This window comes from Perissodus microlepis, chromosome 13, assembly GCF_051167445.1.
Source record: "Perissodus microlepis isolate ML-2025 ecotype Zambia chromosome 13, ASM5116744v1, whole genome shotgun sequence".
NCBI classification, from domain to species: Eukaryota; Metazoa; Chordata; class Actinopteri; order Cichliformes; family Cichlidae; genus Perissodus; species Perissodus microlepis.
Genome location: NC_140473.1, coordinates 25,947,749 through 25,963,474, shown reverse-complemented (window position 1 = coordinate 25,963,474; position 15,726 = coordinate 25,947,749). Strand labels below are relative to the sequence as shown.

At 37.2% G+C, this 15,726-nt stretch overlaps 1 protein-coding gene across 1 annotated transcript in view; it reads left to right on the top strand.

Moving 5' to 3' along the window:
- LOC146375242 (contactin-associated protein-like 4) overlaps nt 1-15,726 on the top strand; it is an 87,552-nt gene that overhangs the window by 22,202 nt on the left and 49,624 nt on the right. Inside the window, exons 3-5 of the mRNA XM_084948313.1 lie at nt 5,989-6,182; nt 11,072-11,219; nt 14,294-14,497. Coding sequence (XP_084804439.1) covers nt 5,989-6,182; nt 11,072-11,219; nt 14,294-14,497 — 546 coding nt within the window. The remainder of the gene's footprint in view (nt 1-5,988; nt 6,183-11,071; nt 11,220-14,293; nt 14,498-15,726) is intronic.

The window sequence follows — 15,726 nt, the reverse complement described above, 5'->3', positions numbered from 1 at the left end:
TCTTTGACACAACTCAGGATGTGAATGATTTTCACCACCTAAAAGACAGCAGGAAGCGCAGCCTGCAGGTTGCTGTTTCCTCGGTGTGTTTGATGGCAAAAGCTGTGAGCAAACACACCCACTGTGTTTCTCCACTTCTGTCAACCTGTTCCGTTTGTTTACGGATCCGAGTTTGATCTGCATAACAGAAGATGTGTTGCTTCTGAAGGAAGATTAAGTACATCTGAACAACATCAGTTAGTTTTTCTTTTTTTTTCCGCACGGCTAAAAAAAATCACCAAGGAGATGAAGATAGAATAAAACTTGGAATAAAAACAAAACTGAAGCTAATGATGTGCGTCAGATTTTGTGCAAACAAGAAACTACCATTTCTAAATCAGAGCACTCATTTTGCCTGTACATGTGTACTGTGTCACTCTATGGTACTTAATATGGCTCCACATTTTGTTTTGGCAGATTGTTACACTGGATATCCTTCATGATGCAACCCGCAAGTTAGTGAACTTTCACTTGTTAGGGAAATATGTTACCCACCATAGGGCCTTACTCATATTGATTGGTATATACACATGCACAGCAAGATACAGCTGATTTGCATGCAAGGTGTACAATATGTTTTAAACATGAGACAGTATGGAGCCTCTGAGCTGAGAGGTTTAACTGCTTGCTAATACAGAATCTTGCAGGCTCTACTGTTTAGTATCAGTGAGGATTTAAGTTATTGCTAATAATAAGAAATGCTTCATTTACTTATCTCTTGCACTAACAGCTGGGATCATTAAGGTTACAAAGCCTTATTAGTTTTCTAAATCTAAAGCTGAATTACTATGGATTCCTTAACAGATTGCATTTCGTTTTGAAAGTATTAACACAAAAACTAGAAAGAATCCAAAATTTGTCCATTTTAACAGATTAATTAACCAGAGCTGCTTTTATTTTAAAGTCCCAACTGTTCTCCAAAGAAATCAGTGAACAAATCAGCAGCTTCTGTTCATTTACGTTTCCTCCAGCTGCTGCTAACACTCCTCATACTCTATAGTTATTCTCTAAGGAGCCACCTTATTCAGAGTTAATTTACCAGCACATCTAGCAGACTCGTATGGAACAACACAGATGTTTAAGAGAAATGGATTGCTAATTTTGCTTCGAATCACTGCGCATCAGTCTTGTTGCACTGTTAATCCCAGCATTAGCCTGTGAGCAACCATGATTAGGTATGCAAATGTTGCCTAAACCTCTAACTGGCCTTCTTCATATCCTAAATCAGTTATTGTTTCCTTATTTTATTGTATTTTTTTTATTATTTTTTTGCAAATTTAATTTAAAAATTTGGGAACAAATTATTGGAAAAATAAAATGGAGCTACCATGTGTTTGTTATTTCTATGATTTCTAAAAAATAAGTAAATAAAAATGAGCTGAAGGAAACAAACTGTTTAAACATTAACTGATTTCCCACCAAAATCAAATCAGAAAAACTGTTTTAACATTTAGAAACGTGCACAACCTATTCAGCCATGTAATTCTGTGTGAACTGCAGGCTAATCAGGAGTACTTAAATTAGATGAGAGTAAATGCAGGGGTGCACTGAAAACAGATCTCATCCAAGAAGAAGAAAAGTTTATCTTACTGTAGCTTGCCGTGTCATCATATACTGTGAAATCTCAGAAGTAATGAAATAATGATTACTGTTGTTTTTACTGTAATAGTAACACTAGTCATAAGAATGCTAATCTTGTCATATCACCTACCTTCATGATATCATTTTTTTTTCTCCAGTGTCCAGCATGGACACCAGCAAACGCTGCAACCAGTGAAACTGTCACAAATATTAAACCAAACCTTCACAGTCCTGGGTTCTTGTTTACTTTTTATTAAGTTTTAGTTCTTGTTTAGATTTTACTGTTTGTTTTTATATTTGTCTAAATTCTTATTGTTTCATTCTCCCCCTTATCAGTTCCCAAGTAGCATATCCTCTATTCCTGCCTTTGTTCCTCCCATTAGAGATGGGATCAGAGGAGGCGAGGAAAAGATGCAAAGGGAGAGGAGTCAAACAAACAAAATGTAACAAAATGAGACCCGTTTGACTTGGATCAAATATTTTAAAGTGATGTCAATTAATTATGATGTTTGATGCAATCGGATCATAAATAGTTTTGTTCATCGCCCAACTACATCTCTACTTTATGACATATAATAGTATTAATGATATTTTTTACATTTATGACTACTTTTAATTCATTTCACAACATGTGATAAGATATTATACCTTCTTTTGAATATACACGGAAACAATGAAGGACTGTCCAGCCATATGATATGAATCATACGAATAAAACCAGTGAGTTGCTAAAAGTGCACTCGTGGTTTGTTTACAGTAGCGCTCCAGTCTTTGGGTTTGTCTGTCCTGACTTAATTTTTTCCACCTGCCCCATGTACGTCCCCATGTATGTCCTCCATGTGTGCATGCGTTCTCTTTGTCAGATCATGTTGGACTTTTGTAGAGCCAAAAACTCAACAATTCACTTTTCTTTTTAAAACCTGCTTATGTGTCCTGTGTTTGGGTCCTCTCTCTCTCACTCAATACGTTAATTCTGATCTGTTCAACCTGAAAGCTTCAATTGCTACACACAGAAATTTCTGCAACATTCAAGTACAGACAAGATAACTTGCCATTTTTGGATAGGTTTGGTGAGCTGCAGTATACAAGATTTGGACAGATGAGCACATCTTGGAAAAAAAAATCAATCAAGCAGCTGATCAGACAGCCCAATTTTTTCTTTTTTTCCCCCATTTCTATTAACTTATGATCAATCAAATGTCCACAAAGAACAGTACTTTTTAATCTTTAATTAGATCTGTCCACTTTTTCTCAGCCTGACATAATTTATGCAGTGAGAGTGACATGCTTGATGTCTTTTGTCCGTTCCTTGTTTTTCCCCATTTCAATCCCTTTTTTCCTCACATAGCAGAAATAATGGGAAAACAGACTTTTGTTAGCTACATGCGGCTAATTGTGAAGCTGTCACTATTGAGGCGATCTGGCCATGGCATTGAACACATCTGAACTACCAGATGAGGGTATTCAATCATCTGTCTCTTTGGACAAACATACAGGGTCGAACTTTGAGGTCAGCTTCAAAATCCTAATGTGTAATCGCACTGTAATTAAGTAGAAAAGCTGGAAATCAAAATGATAATATCTCTTTTGGAGGGAAATTGATTCCTCGAAGAACTATCAGATTCTGGTTCCAAAAGGGTTGGCTGTGTGAAAGTAATATCACTGGCTATGCAAAAACATTTAACTTTTTCTACATTAAATTGGATTTGGGAGGTCTTTAATGTTCTCGGTGAAAATTCTGGAACTTCCTACTCCTTGAGAAGATACAAAGGATTAAGTGAGCAGAGCAGAAGTGATTTTTCTTTAATTTTTGCTTAAGTCTCAAACTCAAACTTTTAATTCTACTGATACCAAGTGGCTCAGCGGGCTTTAATCACAGACTCAAAAGCTTTTCACAAAAAAGCAGACATTGCATTCATATATTTCTATTATCATTGTCTTTCATTATAAAAAGAATTGTGTTGGGAAGATAATGATACTGATGATATTTGGTGATATCTGTATGCATTCTCCTAAATCCACATTTAAACCTTTCAATTTTGTGTATCACAGTACCTTACAACTCATCACAGGTGATTCTTCGTCAGCCATGAAAAATGTGATAACCATGTATGTACGGTGTTTATTTAGGAGGCTCTATACTGCAAAGACTGCCTGCTTACCTCTGCTTTCTGACTCAATTTAAACACAGCACTTACGATATCAGATCACAGGACACTTTAACATTAGCAGTACCTCTTATTCAAACTGAGCTTGGAAAAACTGGATTTAAATACTTTGCTGCCTATAAATGGAATGAGCTACAAAAAACCCAAAACAAAACACAACAAAAAAACTATGGCGTAACATTCTCTAATCTCTCTAGCAACAACAACAACAATAACAATAATGAACAATAGATTTGTCAGTCAAAAACACACATATAATTGAGCACAAGCTGCTTTAACATCAGAATGAATTATAGCTGTTTTTGGTATAATCACACTTTCTCTATAGGGACCATTTCCTTTAACCGTCACAAAGTTGTTTAGTGTGTTGAATAATATTTTTTATGCTTTGATTATAATTTCAGCTTGGCCTGGGATATAAAAAGTAACTGATGCTGCACAATTGACTGAGAGAGTTACAGAACCCCTGAAGTCCAAAAAGACATTTTTTTTTAAATATTATGTGTCCAAATTGTTATCTTGATAAGATAGTTGTCTTATGAGAACAAACCGTCTTATTCAAACTGGGGTTGCTGATTCATCAAATAGGAAGTTGCTAAATATTGTTTTTTTCTTATTAACAAAATATGTTTGAACACTTATATCCATAGTTATATTAGATATTGTTTTGTTTTTTTTACCTTGATGACAGATTTGACTTTTTTTATATTATTTTATTTATATATTATTTAATTGCTTTACCCATTATCCTTAGTGTACAAGGACAGTTGTAGGCTACGGAAGACATTAGTGCAAAATATATAAATAGACATCTGTGAACAGATCCTCTCATAGGTTGTCCTCTGTGTCCACATATGGTCTAAAGATCAGTCATTACTGGGCAGAATAAAATAGCTGTCTATAAAGGACATAGTTTTACTGCTGTTCTGACATTTCGTTTCTACTAAGCTTTCAGTGGAAACAACTTGTATTCACAGTGACAGTCACATCTATTAGTGCGGCAGATATATATAACAAGGTGTCTGCGAACATGGGAAACAACTCTAGTGTTGGTTGGTACAATACAAATAACTTTGACTTGACTTGCCTATGATTATACTTACACTATATGGTCAAAAGTACTGGGCCAGGACTCTTAGTCCTTAAATTATCCTGTAGTCAAAACCTGCAGGATATTTTTGAGATAAAGTGTTAATGACTAATTTGCAAACAAATTAAAAGAAAAAATAGGAAAAAGAGTTATGAACTCTATAAGAAAGGCAGTTAAGTTATGAGCCAAAAAAATCAGATCTGCTAATGAGGGAGAAGCAGGATTAACAAAAGCATTTGTTTATAGTTTGTATACAAAAAACTTTTTTTTGGTAACATCTATTGTTATTATCTAATTTCAGTTGAACGTGACCCAGTACTGCAAACATAAAAATCACCTTTTGGTATTTTAATTATTCGCCTGTCAAGCTGTTTGTTTTTGTTTTTGCTTGTTTGTCAGTGAAATTGTGCAAACATGTCTTTTGTTTTTCCAAAGGAAACATAATGAGGTAGAGGCCAAATAGAAAAATGCTGGTGCAGTACTTTATAGCTTTCTTTAACATTTCTGACAGGGAGAAATCATCCTGAGAGGAAGAATTCTTTGATTTTATCTTGTCTTCACGTATTATGAGCCTCTGCCATGTACGGAGGTAATATGGAGCCCATGTGCTGGGCGCGTAATTATTGTGTACTTGAATTGAAATGTCTTAGTTGCAGCTTTTATTATGCACAGAAAATATTTTAAGCCAGAGATTAAACTCTTTACTCCAAATTAAACATTAAAGAAAGCAGCTGATAAAGCATTTGCATTTAAGGTGCTTGTACTACAAAAAAAAGTTTGTTTGGTGAAATTAGTTTAGGAAGAACTTGCTCAAATTTGCCTGAATGCTTTTTTGTTCTTCTTAATTATGAAATTGTATTTAAAGCATTCAGCAGATATTTTTGTAGAGCTTAGTGCTTCTTGATACTATTTAATTGATTGTATTCCCCTTTGGTGTTCTTTTAGTCTTAACTTTCTTGAGAAAAGTTTAAAGGTATTGTACTGTTAAGGTTTAACCATTTTTTTAAGCTCCAAAAAATATATAATGAGATAGAAAAGTCAACTCTCAATTCCTCTGGTTATTAAGGGTGTTTTTCTTTCCCTCCCCTCTCTCTTTTTCCCTCTGCCCAGGAGCTGGAGGTTGGTCTCCTCTGAGTTCAGACAGATATCAGTGGTTGGAAGTCGACCTGGGTGGGCGGACACGAATCACTGCTGTTGCAACACAAGGCCGCTATGGCAGTTCTGACTGGCAGACAGCCTACCTGCTGATGTTCAGCGACACAGGGCACAACTGGAAACAGTATCGACAGGAAGGCAGTATAGGGGTGAGTTTGTTGTAATAGCTCAGAGTCATCAGAGTTGGAGGAAAGTGAGCCTGAAGCGTGACTAAAGAAAACAAAATTTTCTGAAAAAATCAAGGAAAGGTGGAAATGTATTAAGGTTTCCATCATCTACAATTATGTGAACATTTTGAGCTGTGGAAATAGAGAAAAAATCTAAGTCTTCAGGTGTTTGCTATTAATTTACTGCAGAGGGAGAGCATCAAGAGAGATTTAAAAGGTGGAAGTCAAACATCTAGTGTTAAAAAAAAGAAAAAAAACAATAAAAAATCAGGATGGTGTTTCATTTATTTAGTGTATTGGTTAAGTCAGGTTTTTTTCTAATGCTAATCAGGAGAAGTTGTTTCATCCATCCACTGGTTATATGAAGTGGGAACAAGGTATTCCTCAGCCAGATATATAATCTCTAGAGCAGGTTCTGGGTCTACCTCAGGGTCTGATGGAGCCCTAGGTAAATATCCACAGAAAGACCCTCAAACTACTATAGTGTTCATGACCATTATTGTTGTTATTATTTACTGGTTATGAAGTGTTAATACTGTAACTATGAGCTTTATGATCTTTCGCCCTGCTAGCTATACTAACAAGTTGACTGCTAGTGTCACAACTCTAACTCCACATGTTCAACTCAGTAGTGAATCTGAATGCAGGACGCAGGGCGCAGGATCTATTGATTAATATTTGATTATTATTGGCTCCACTCACCACTGTCTTACTTTTTTTCCCCTCTTTGTTGTCATTACATTTGCTTAAACAGAATCATGTACACAACTTCGACGGCAGTGAGTGTAGTCAGATGGAGCCCCTTGAGGGAGGTCAAGTCTCTTGCACACGGCCACTGTTGTAGTTTAAAGTTTGTCAGCCCTTGGGGGTCTCCCCACTGACCTGGGGCCCTAACAGTTTCTAGTTTTAACTAGTGGCAAATGGCGCCTCTGGGCACATATGAGACACCCTAATTAAATGCCTGAACCATCTCAGCTGGCTTCTTTTGACCTCTGACTTATCTGCACTGGAGATGTTGCCCTGAAGCGGGAAAAAAATAGCATAAATTTGCTGCCCTGTGGGTTAACCACATGCCAAGACAGGCACTAAGGTCAGGTGCAATGTGACCCAAGTGGGGTGCAGTGGCAGAGGCCTGGGGAGACTGACCCGCTGAATTGCAGACTGATTTTGGGGGATTTCGATGTGAAGGGAGTTACTGTTGAAAAGTATAAAACATAAATTATTCATTTTATTGTAAAATATACTTTTTAATTTTGTATTATTTAAATATGTGTATTTAGTAAGGTGCCAAGCTTGCATTGCCTCTTCTGACCTGACCTAATTTAGGGGAACCAATTCTAAAAAATCCCCTGCAGTGTTAATTTAGGTGACGCTGCTTTCTCGTCATTGGTGGTAAAGATCCAATGTTGTTTTATCTGCTAATATAACATCAGTCTTCAACACTAATTGGTAGAGTTAAAGGTTGGGTGGCATTTAAAAGTTTTATACATATATATATATATCAATTTTGCCCTTGAGAATGTTCCATGTTATTTTGTAGAATTGATAAACCAATTTTTCCAATTGTGGCAAGGACAGAAAAAATTACAAAGATTTTTATATTTCCAGTTTTTCTTTTAAAGGTTTAAAAAAAAATACTGCAATTAAAAAAGGAGTCTAGAACCACGTGGAAAGAAACAGTGCAATGTCATGGCAGTGAAACTGAAGGAGCTAAATGAAATTCAGCTATTGTTACTTTCTTAAACCTCTGTGTTTTTTCTCCTCTATGTTCTGATGCCCTCTTTGGTGGAAGCAAGACTGAAAAAATTATGTTATTATAACAGCATTAATAATTTAGAAACTGTTAAAAATATATGACCGAGAGTGTGTTCTCTTAGGTGATCTGGGGCTTACATCCAAATGCATTGTCTTGACTAAAATGCTGGATCTAAAACAGAAATCTGTAGAAAGTAAGCAGCAAAAATATAAAATATCAGAAGTCAGTAAAGCAGATAGCTTTTCAGTCAGCTAAATAAAAGGATCACCTTTCCAGGAGTCTGCATTTCATTACTAGTGATAATTTTGCTTGGCCAGAAACTGAATATTAACAACTACCTTCCAGTTTATTCAAATGTACAAAATCCAAAGTAATTAGCATCACATTTTCTGATCACTTTCTAAGATCTAACAACTTTTTGCTTAAACCACACCTAGCGGGTAATGAAGCCATATTTGCCTTGCAGCAGCTGATTTAGAAAGAAAAGAATCCCAGTCATGCTGATGTTGTGGCGAATAGCTTTATTTTAAAGATTAGGAGAGTTAAGACTTTCACAGCAAGAGTAAAACTAATGTCAGCTTAATACTCCTTCTGAGGGAGAACAAAAAAGACTTCTCACAGCTTAAGAGCTTGTTGATTTCACACACAGCATAAGTCGGTATAAATCTGTGGCATGTCTCAGAAGTCCTTCCAAAGCTCTGCATATTAGTCAGCCTAGTTTATCACGGCTTTCAGGGTACAGAGTCGACTGCTGAGCAGCTTCATCAGTCACAATTCCTCCAGGACCTCTTTTTCCTTTAAGCTTAGAGGACAGAGTTTGTGAGGCTGAGTGAAGCGCTCATTCTCCAATTTTCGCTCTCATCGTCTCCTCTTTCATGCTTCACATCAGCTGTTATGGTATAAAAGAGCAGATTGTGTTGGGGATATATATACTGTTCTAATTAAGAAATACAAATTCTTTAAGTGTCAATAGAGGTAAATTTACTAGATTTGCATAACATATTTTCATTTTCTTCTGATGCTGCATGAATAGATTCTGAAATAAAGGCTTTTTATGCTTTAGGCCATTTTTTTCTGTTTCAAAAGAACATTTAGAAATAGTACAGGACAAAAGTCAAGAAAAACATTGTTTTCAAGATATGGGGTTATATTGTCTCTTAAATATTTTTCTGTTAATGTTAGTGGAGCAGATTTGTCCTGGTCTATGTTATGGCTCCTGGATGTTCATTGACTTTGTAGGTTTAGTAGTGGTTAAAGTGTTCTGAAGCAGCATTCTGGCACCTTCAGTTCACAAGCAATTAAACGTTATACACAGAATAATACATATTATGAGTTAATTAGTTAGTTTTTTGTTTTGCTGCAGATTGACAGCATGGAGATTTCTTGCCCAGTAATAAGAAAATAATTACATCCCACAGCCCACTTACACCTTCAACACATCCCTTCTGTTTTCTCTTCCCTTGAATTTGTTCATAGTCAAAATGTAAATAAAGTCTTGGCCACAATTTAAATGAAAAAACGTTTCTTTTTTAAGAGGCCGGTCATTTCAAATGCAATTATTCAAGCAGCTCACATATCATCATATGCAAACATGCATGTATTTAGCATTTCTGTGCAGTTTGTCACAAAATGTGTCCTCCATCAAATTCACATTTGCCCTACATATTTGACACTTGTCATCAGTGACGTTTAAAAAAATGGAAACTTAAACTATGCATATATTGTCTTGTTCATTTTAAACTACTGTTTGTAAAGCAAGTGTTATCTAAACGTGTGCTTCTGAATTATGTTTGGTGCACAGAGGCTGTGGCATTCATGGTCAAATGTTAGGATGTAGATCAAGGGTATTAGATATGAGTCTATATTTAAGGTGATGATGCTCGTTAGAGTCACTCACTAAATTCTGCCTTTTATACCAACTTTATAGTGTCAAGGAGTAAAAACTCCTTTCGTTTCATTGAATTCAGTTGGCTGGACCTCAAAAAACAGTGAATATGAGCTGATCACAACCAGCTGAAAAACCTACTGCAGCTCACAAAACAAGTTATTATGAAAGAAGTATTTGCTCCCTTTGGATCATCATACATATGTTAATGTAAGATAAAGATAACCTGAGTAATAATTTACTATTATTATTATCTAACCAAACCTACCTGGCACTTCAAACAAGGTCAAGAAGTCCAATGCAGTGATTTGAATTAGCGGCTAACCTCATGCTCCACACCCTCCTGTCAGAGCCTCGAGCTAGTGGGGACTGAATGGTTTGTTTAAGGGCTTTCCAGCTGGGCAGATGTCCTCCATGTGAAGGACGTTGCTCACTGAGCCATCCTTTATTTCCTCGCAGAGCTACAATTCTGCTGTTTAGGTTGAGTTTACAGTATTTGCATATTAATTAAAAATAATGATCAGAATAGGTACACTAAGTAACCTTTCAAGTGAAACATTTTAATTGAAAAGCACCAAGCACCGAGGAAATATTAAGAAAAAGCATAAGCACTTGTATTTTAGGAAAAACAGACTAGGTTCTGCAATTTATAATGGAAGTCATTTACTTATTAAAAGTCTTTTACTTATGTCCCTGTTGGGTTCTGGGAGGGAGAAGAAAAGAAAAACAGTCAGCTAAAGGTTTAAAACATACATAGAGGAATTTTAATGCATCACGTTAAGTCCAAGTTGAAGCTGAAACACTAAAACAAAATGCAGACAGGCTGATTTAGGATTGCAGAAGTTAATAAATGTTATTCTCCACGGACCACATGTTTACCAAAGCATTTAACGCACATAAAACTACAACTACTGCTTCACAAATCTAATTTTCTACCTGATTGAGAAACCATTCACCAGAAACGTGGCAATAACAATATTCCCTCCATTAGGAGAAAAATCAAACACATCACTTCTCACAGATACCTTGGGGATAGTAGTTCAGCTTCAAAGAAGAGATGAAATGTTCATTTTCTGTAAGAATCCTACTACAATAAATGTCCACAGGAGGAAATTTTAGTTATCTTTGTAGTGTCTCACAACCAAAAGATGAGTCGACTGATGCATGAATGCAAAGCCACAAAACCAGCTAACTGTGATTTTATGTGTTTGTTTGTTTGTTTTCTTTAAGGCATTTGCAGGTAACAGTAATGCAGACAGTGTGGTTCAGCATAAGCTACAGCACCAAGTGATCGCTCGCTACGTCCACCTGATTCCTCTCAACTGGAATCCAAATGGTCGGATTGGACTCAGACTGGAAACCTATGGATGTCCTTACAGTCAGTTTTTGTTTTTCATTACTTGTTTCTTTACACTTATAGACATTAACTGAAAGCATGACAGTAGATTAGACACTTAATTTTGTTTTTGCATCTTGAAAAAATTATATAACACTTTGTATTTACTGTATATTCCCATTTGTGTGACTTTGAAGCATATTTTGGGGGTAAAATACCAAAATGTGTTTTTTTTTTCAGTGTCTCTTTTCATTTTTTTTGTTATGCTTAGCATCTAATAGAGACAGGTTTGCATCGTCTAGCCTTGTGAAAGGGTTGGACATCAATGCATTTGCTAACCAATTCTTAGAATTAAACAATAAATTTCATTGCTTTTACCTTTGGAACCTTACCAAAGATTTATTTTTTCCTCAAAAGGCGTAAATAAAACAATGTGTACATAAAACAGGGGATGTAAATGTACCTTGGGGGTTGGTGAAGAGGCGGCAGATCAATGATGATTACAGTATAAATGAGCCACAGGTGAAACAGACAGTAGGAGCTCACCAGACACCTGCTGAGAGGAAGTGTGGATGGAGAGGGTTAGGGCGGAGCTATGGCCATGCCTGGTTCAGCACGGTGTGAAAATATAACCTTGCAGCTTTACTGTTAATGGTGTTGATGCTAATGGGTTTAATTAGACTTGTTGCTGGCAGCGCACAGACGTTTTGTGACTTTTCCACACTATGTACCTCACAACTCTGTAACTCTGTAACTATACAGGGAGTGCAGAATTATTAGGCAAGTTGTATTTTTGAGGAATAATTTTATTATTGAACAACAACCATGTTCTCAATGAACCCAAAAAACTCATTAATATCAAAGCTGAATGTTTTTGGAAGTAGTTTTTAGTTTTTTTTTTAGTTTTAGCTATTTTAGGGGGATATCTGTGAGTGCAGGTGACTATTACTGTGCATAATTATTAGGCAACTTAACAAAAAACAAATATATACCCATTTCAATTATTTATTTTTACCAGTGACACCAATATAACATCTCCACATTCACAAATATACATTTCTGACATTCAAAAACAAAACAAAAACAAATCAGTGACCAATATAGCCACCTTTCTTTGCAAGGACACTCAAAAGCCTGCCATCCATGGATTCTGTCAGTGTTTTGATCTGTTCACCATCAACATTGCGTGCAGCAGCAACCACAGCCTCCCAGACACTGTTCAGAGAGTTGTACTGTTTTCCCTCCTTGTAAATCTCACATTTGATGATGGACCACAGGTTCTCAATGGGGTCCAGATCAGGTGAACAAGGAGGCCATGTCATTAGTTTTTCTTCTTTTATACCCTTTCTTGCCAGCCACGCTGTGGAGTACTTGGACGTGTGTGATGGAGCATTGTCCTGCATGAAAATCATGTTTTTCTTGAAGGATGCAGACTTCTTCCTGTACCACTGCTTGAAGAAGGTGTCTTCCAGAAACTGGCAGTAGGACTGGGAGTTGAGCTTGACTCCATCCTCAACCCGAAAAGGCCCCACAAGTTCATCTTTGATGATACCAGCCCAAACCAGTACTCCACCTCCACCTTGCTGGCGTCTGAGTCGGACTGGAGCTCTCTGCCCTTTACCAATCCAGCCACGGGCCCATCCATCTGGCCCATCAAGACTCACTCTCATGTCATCAGTCCATAAAACCTTAGAAAAATCAGTCTTGAGATATTTCTTGGCCCAGTCTTGACGTTTCAGCTTGTGTGTCTTGTTCAGTGGTGGTCGTCTTTCAGCCTTTCTTACCTTGGCCATGTCTCTGAGTATTGCACACCTTGTGCTTTTGGGCACTCCAGTGATGTTGCAGCTCTGAAATATGGCCAAACTGGTGGCAAGTGGCATCTTGGCAGCTGCACGCTTGACTTTTCTCAGTTCATGGGCAGTTATTTTGCGCCTTGGTTTTTCCACACGCTTCTTGCGACCCTGTTGACTATTTTGAATGAAACGCTTGATTGTTCGATGATCACGCTTCAGAAGCTTTGCAATTTTGAGACTGCTGCATCCCTCTGCAAGATATCTCACTATTTTTGACTTTTCTCAGCCTGTCAAGTCCTTCTTTTGACCCGTTTTGCCAAAGGAAAGGACGTTGCCTAATAATTATGCACACCTGATATAGGGTGTTGATGTCATTAGACCACACCCCTTCTCATTACAGCGATGCACATCACCTAATATGCTTAATTGGTAGTAGGCTTTCGAGCCTATACAGCTTGGAGTAAGACAACATGCATGAAGAGGATGATGTGGACAAAATACTCATTTGCCTAATAATTCTGCACTCCCTGTATGTGATCTCCCACTTTGTAAATAAAAAAACGAAAGTCTTTCAGATTTCAAGCCCCAAAGATTTACCCCACATAAGGGCATCTTATATGAGTTCATTTTATTTACTTATTAAAATCTTATATGATTAAGGAATTTAAATTAATTTTTCACTTGATTTTTTTACCTGCACTAACTTCAGGGTACACACTTTGGTAACAGTGGTAGAAAAGAAGATTTATGTAAAGCATATAATATACCAGCCCTGACAGACAAACCTTTGAACAATTTCAAGCCATTTTTTTTTTCTGGTGCTTTCAGCCTTTCTGTCACTTGTAGAAGTTCACATGCACTGGATCCAATAACTGATGTGTCTGAGTTGGCGTTTCTAATTTGACGCTTCAATAGAGACACTGTAGGCTAGAGATTTGTGTTCTTAAGCAACACTTTCACCATTAGTGTATAATTTTCTTCAGAGTGACATGAAAGCTGCACAGTGGTCATTAATCTGCTTTCTATAGTCAGACATCATTTGAATATTAGCTTCTCTTCTTCTTTTATTGATGCTTAAATATTAATTTGCCTTTGGGAAGCGTTTACTGTAATATTTTATATGTATATGAACATTGCAGGTAGAAGATGAAGAATCCAGAATGTATGTTTTGCAACAGAAAATTGCAAAATGTGCAGCATATCAGATGGGATTTCTGGAAAGCAGGGTTGCATAATTAAATATTTAATGAGTGTAATGAATTATAACAATTACAAGCATCTGAGTCCAGGGTAATGATTTTGTGTGTTTGTGTCTTTTTAAAGATTCTGACGTGTTGAGTTTCAATGGCCAAAGCAGCCTCATCTACAGGTTGACTCCCAGGCCGAGGCAGATGTCCAGTGAGAGCATCAGCCTGAAGTTTAAAACCCTGAAGAACTCTGGGATACTGCTTCACGCAGAGGGACAGAACGGGCACAGCCTCACCTTGGAGTTAGAAAAAGGAAAACTTCAATTGCTCATCAGAAAAGGTACAACTCTGAGGTTTTTATTCATGCAGTGTGGAAACTGCCTGTGCTGCTATTTTTATTGAACAAACTAAAAGAACTAACAAACATTTTGGTGGTGAATTACTAGTAGCTATAAAATGAAAGTTGTGTTGACATTGCAGCATTTTCTGGTGGATGTATTTCTTGTACGTTGCTTGGTCATCATTGTTATTAGACAGGGGGGTTTGTGTATATGCATAATCTTACACCTGTTAACTCTTAGATGAAAAGAGCAAAGACTTCCCAATAATAATAATAACATAAAAACATGAAAACAAATTTCACTACAAGGGAAACTTCACTTTCAAGGTCAGGGCTTATCATTCAAGGTCTAGAATTTTGGCCCACTCAACTTTACAGCACTCCTTGAAGTTTGTGGATTTTCATTTATGCATAGCTCTCTTAAGTTCTCACCACAGCATTTCAGGTGGATTGATGTCTGACTTTGACTAGACCATTGCAACACCTTGATTCATTTTCTGGGAGATCCCTTCGCAGACGCCTTAACGCCCACTCACTTCCTGGGCCATTTGATCTTAGTAAATCACATGATAGGGTAGGCTAGTTTTCACAGTGGGTTCACCCAAAACTAGGGATGGGTATCGTTTAGGTTTTATCCGATACCGGTGCCAAACCGGTACTTTTGAAACGGTGCCGGTGCTTAAACGGTGCTCGAACCGGTGCTTAAAGAATGGAAAACACAAACTTTGTCCAAAAACCTCTCATGTTTAGCTGTTTTCCACTTTTTCTTTCGTCATTTTAGCCTTTTTGGCCAGGGTGACGGGAGTATCTGCCATCAAACAAGAAGACAGCTGCATGTAACTATGACGGTGTTTGCTAGTTCACCTTACATGCATTAATTTAATAACGTGGTTATCCCACTCAACGTAAATTACACATGAACAACATTAAGCCACTCACCCAGAGAAGAACGGCTACTGCTACCATCATCATCCGTCATCATTTCTGCTACACTGGCAGGGCTAGGGGCCAGGACTCTTCTCTTCGGGTTCTTGGGGGATGTTGCTAACTCCGGGACCGATAACAGGCACCACACCCGCAGTAGATGTGCTGCTAAGTGTGAGGTCTTGCAGCAAGCTATCAAATAGGTGCATTTCTCTGCTTAAAAAAAACACCCGCTATGCGTCGCCAGGTGTTTCATCAGGTTCGAGGTGTTACCTCCTTTGCACAGTATCACCTTAAAGCACTTG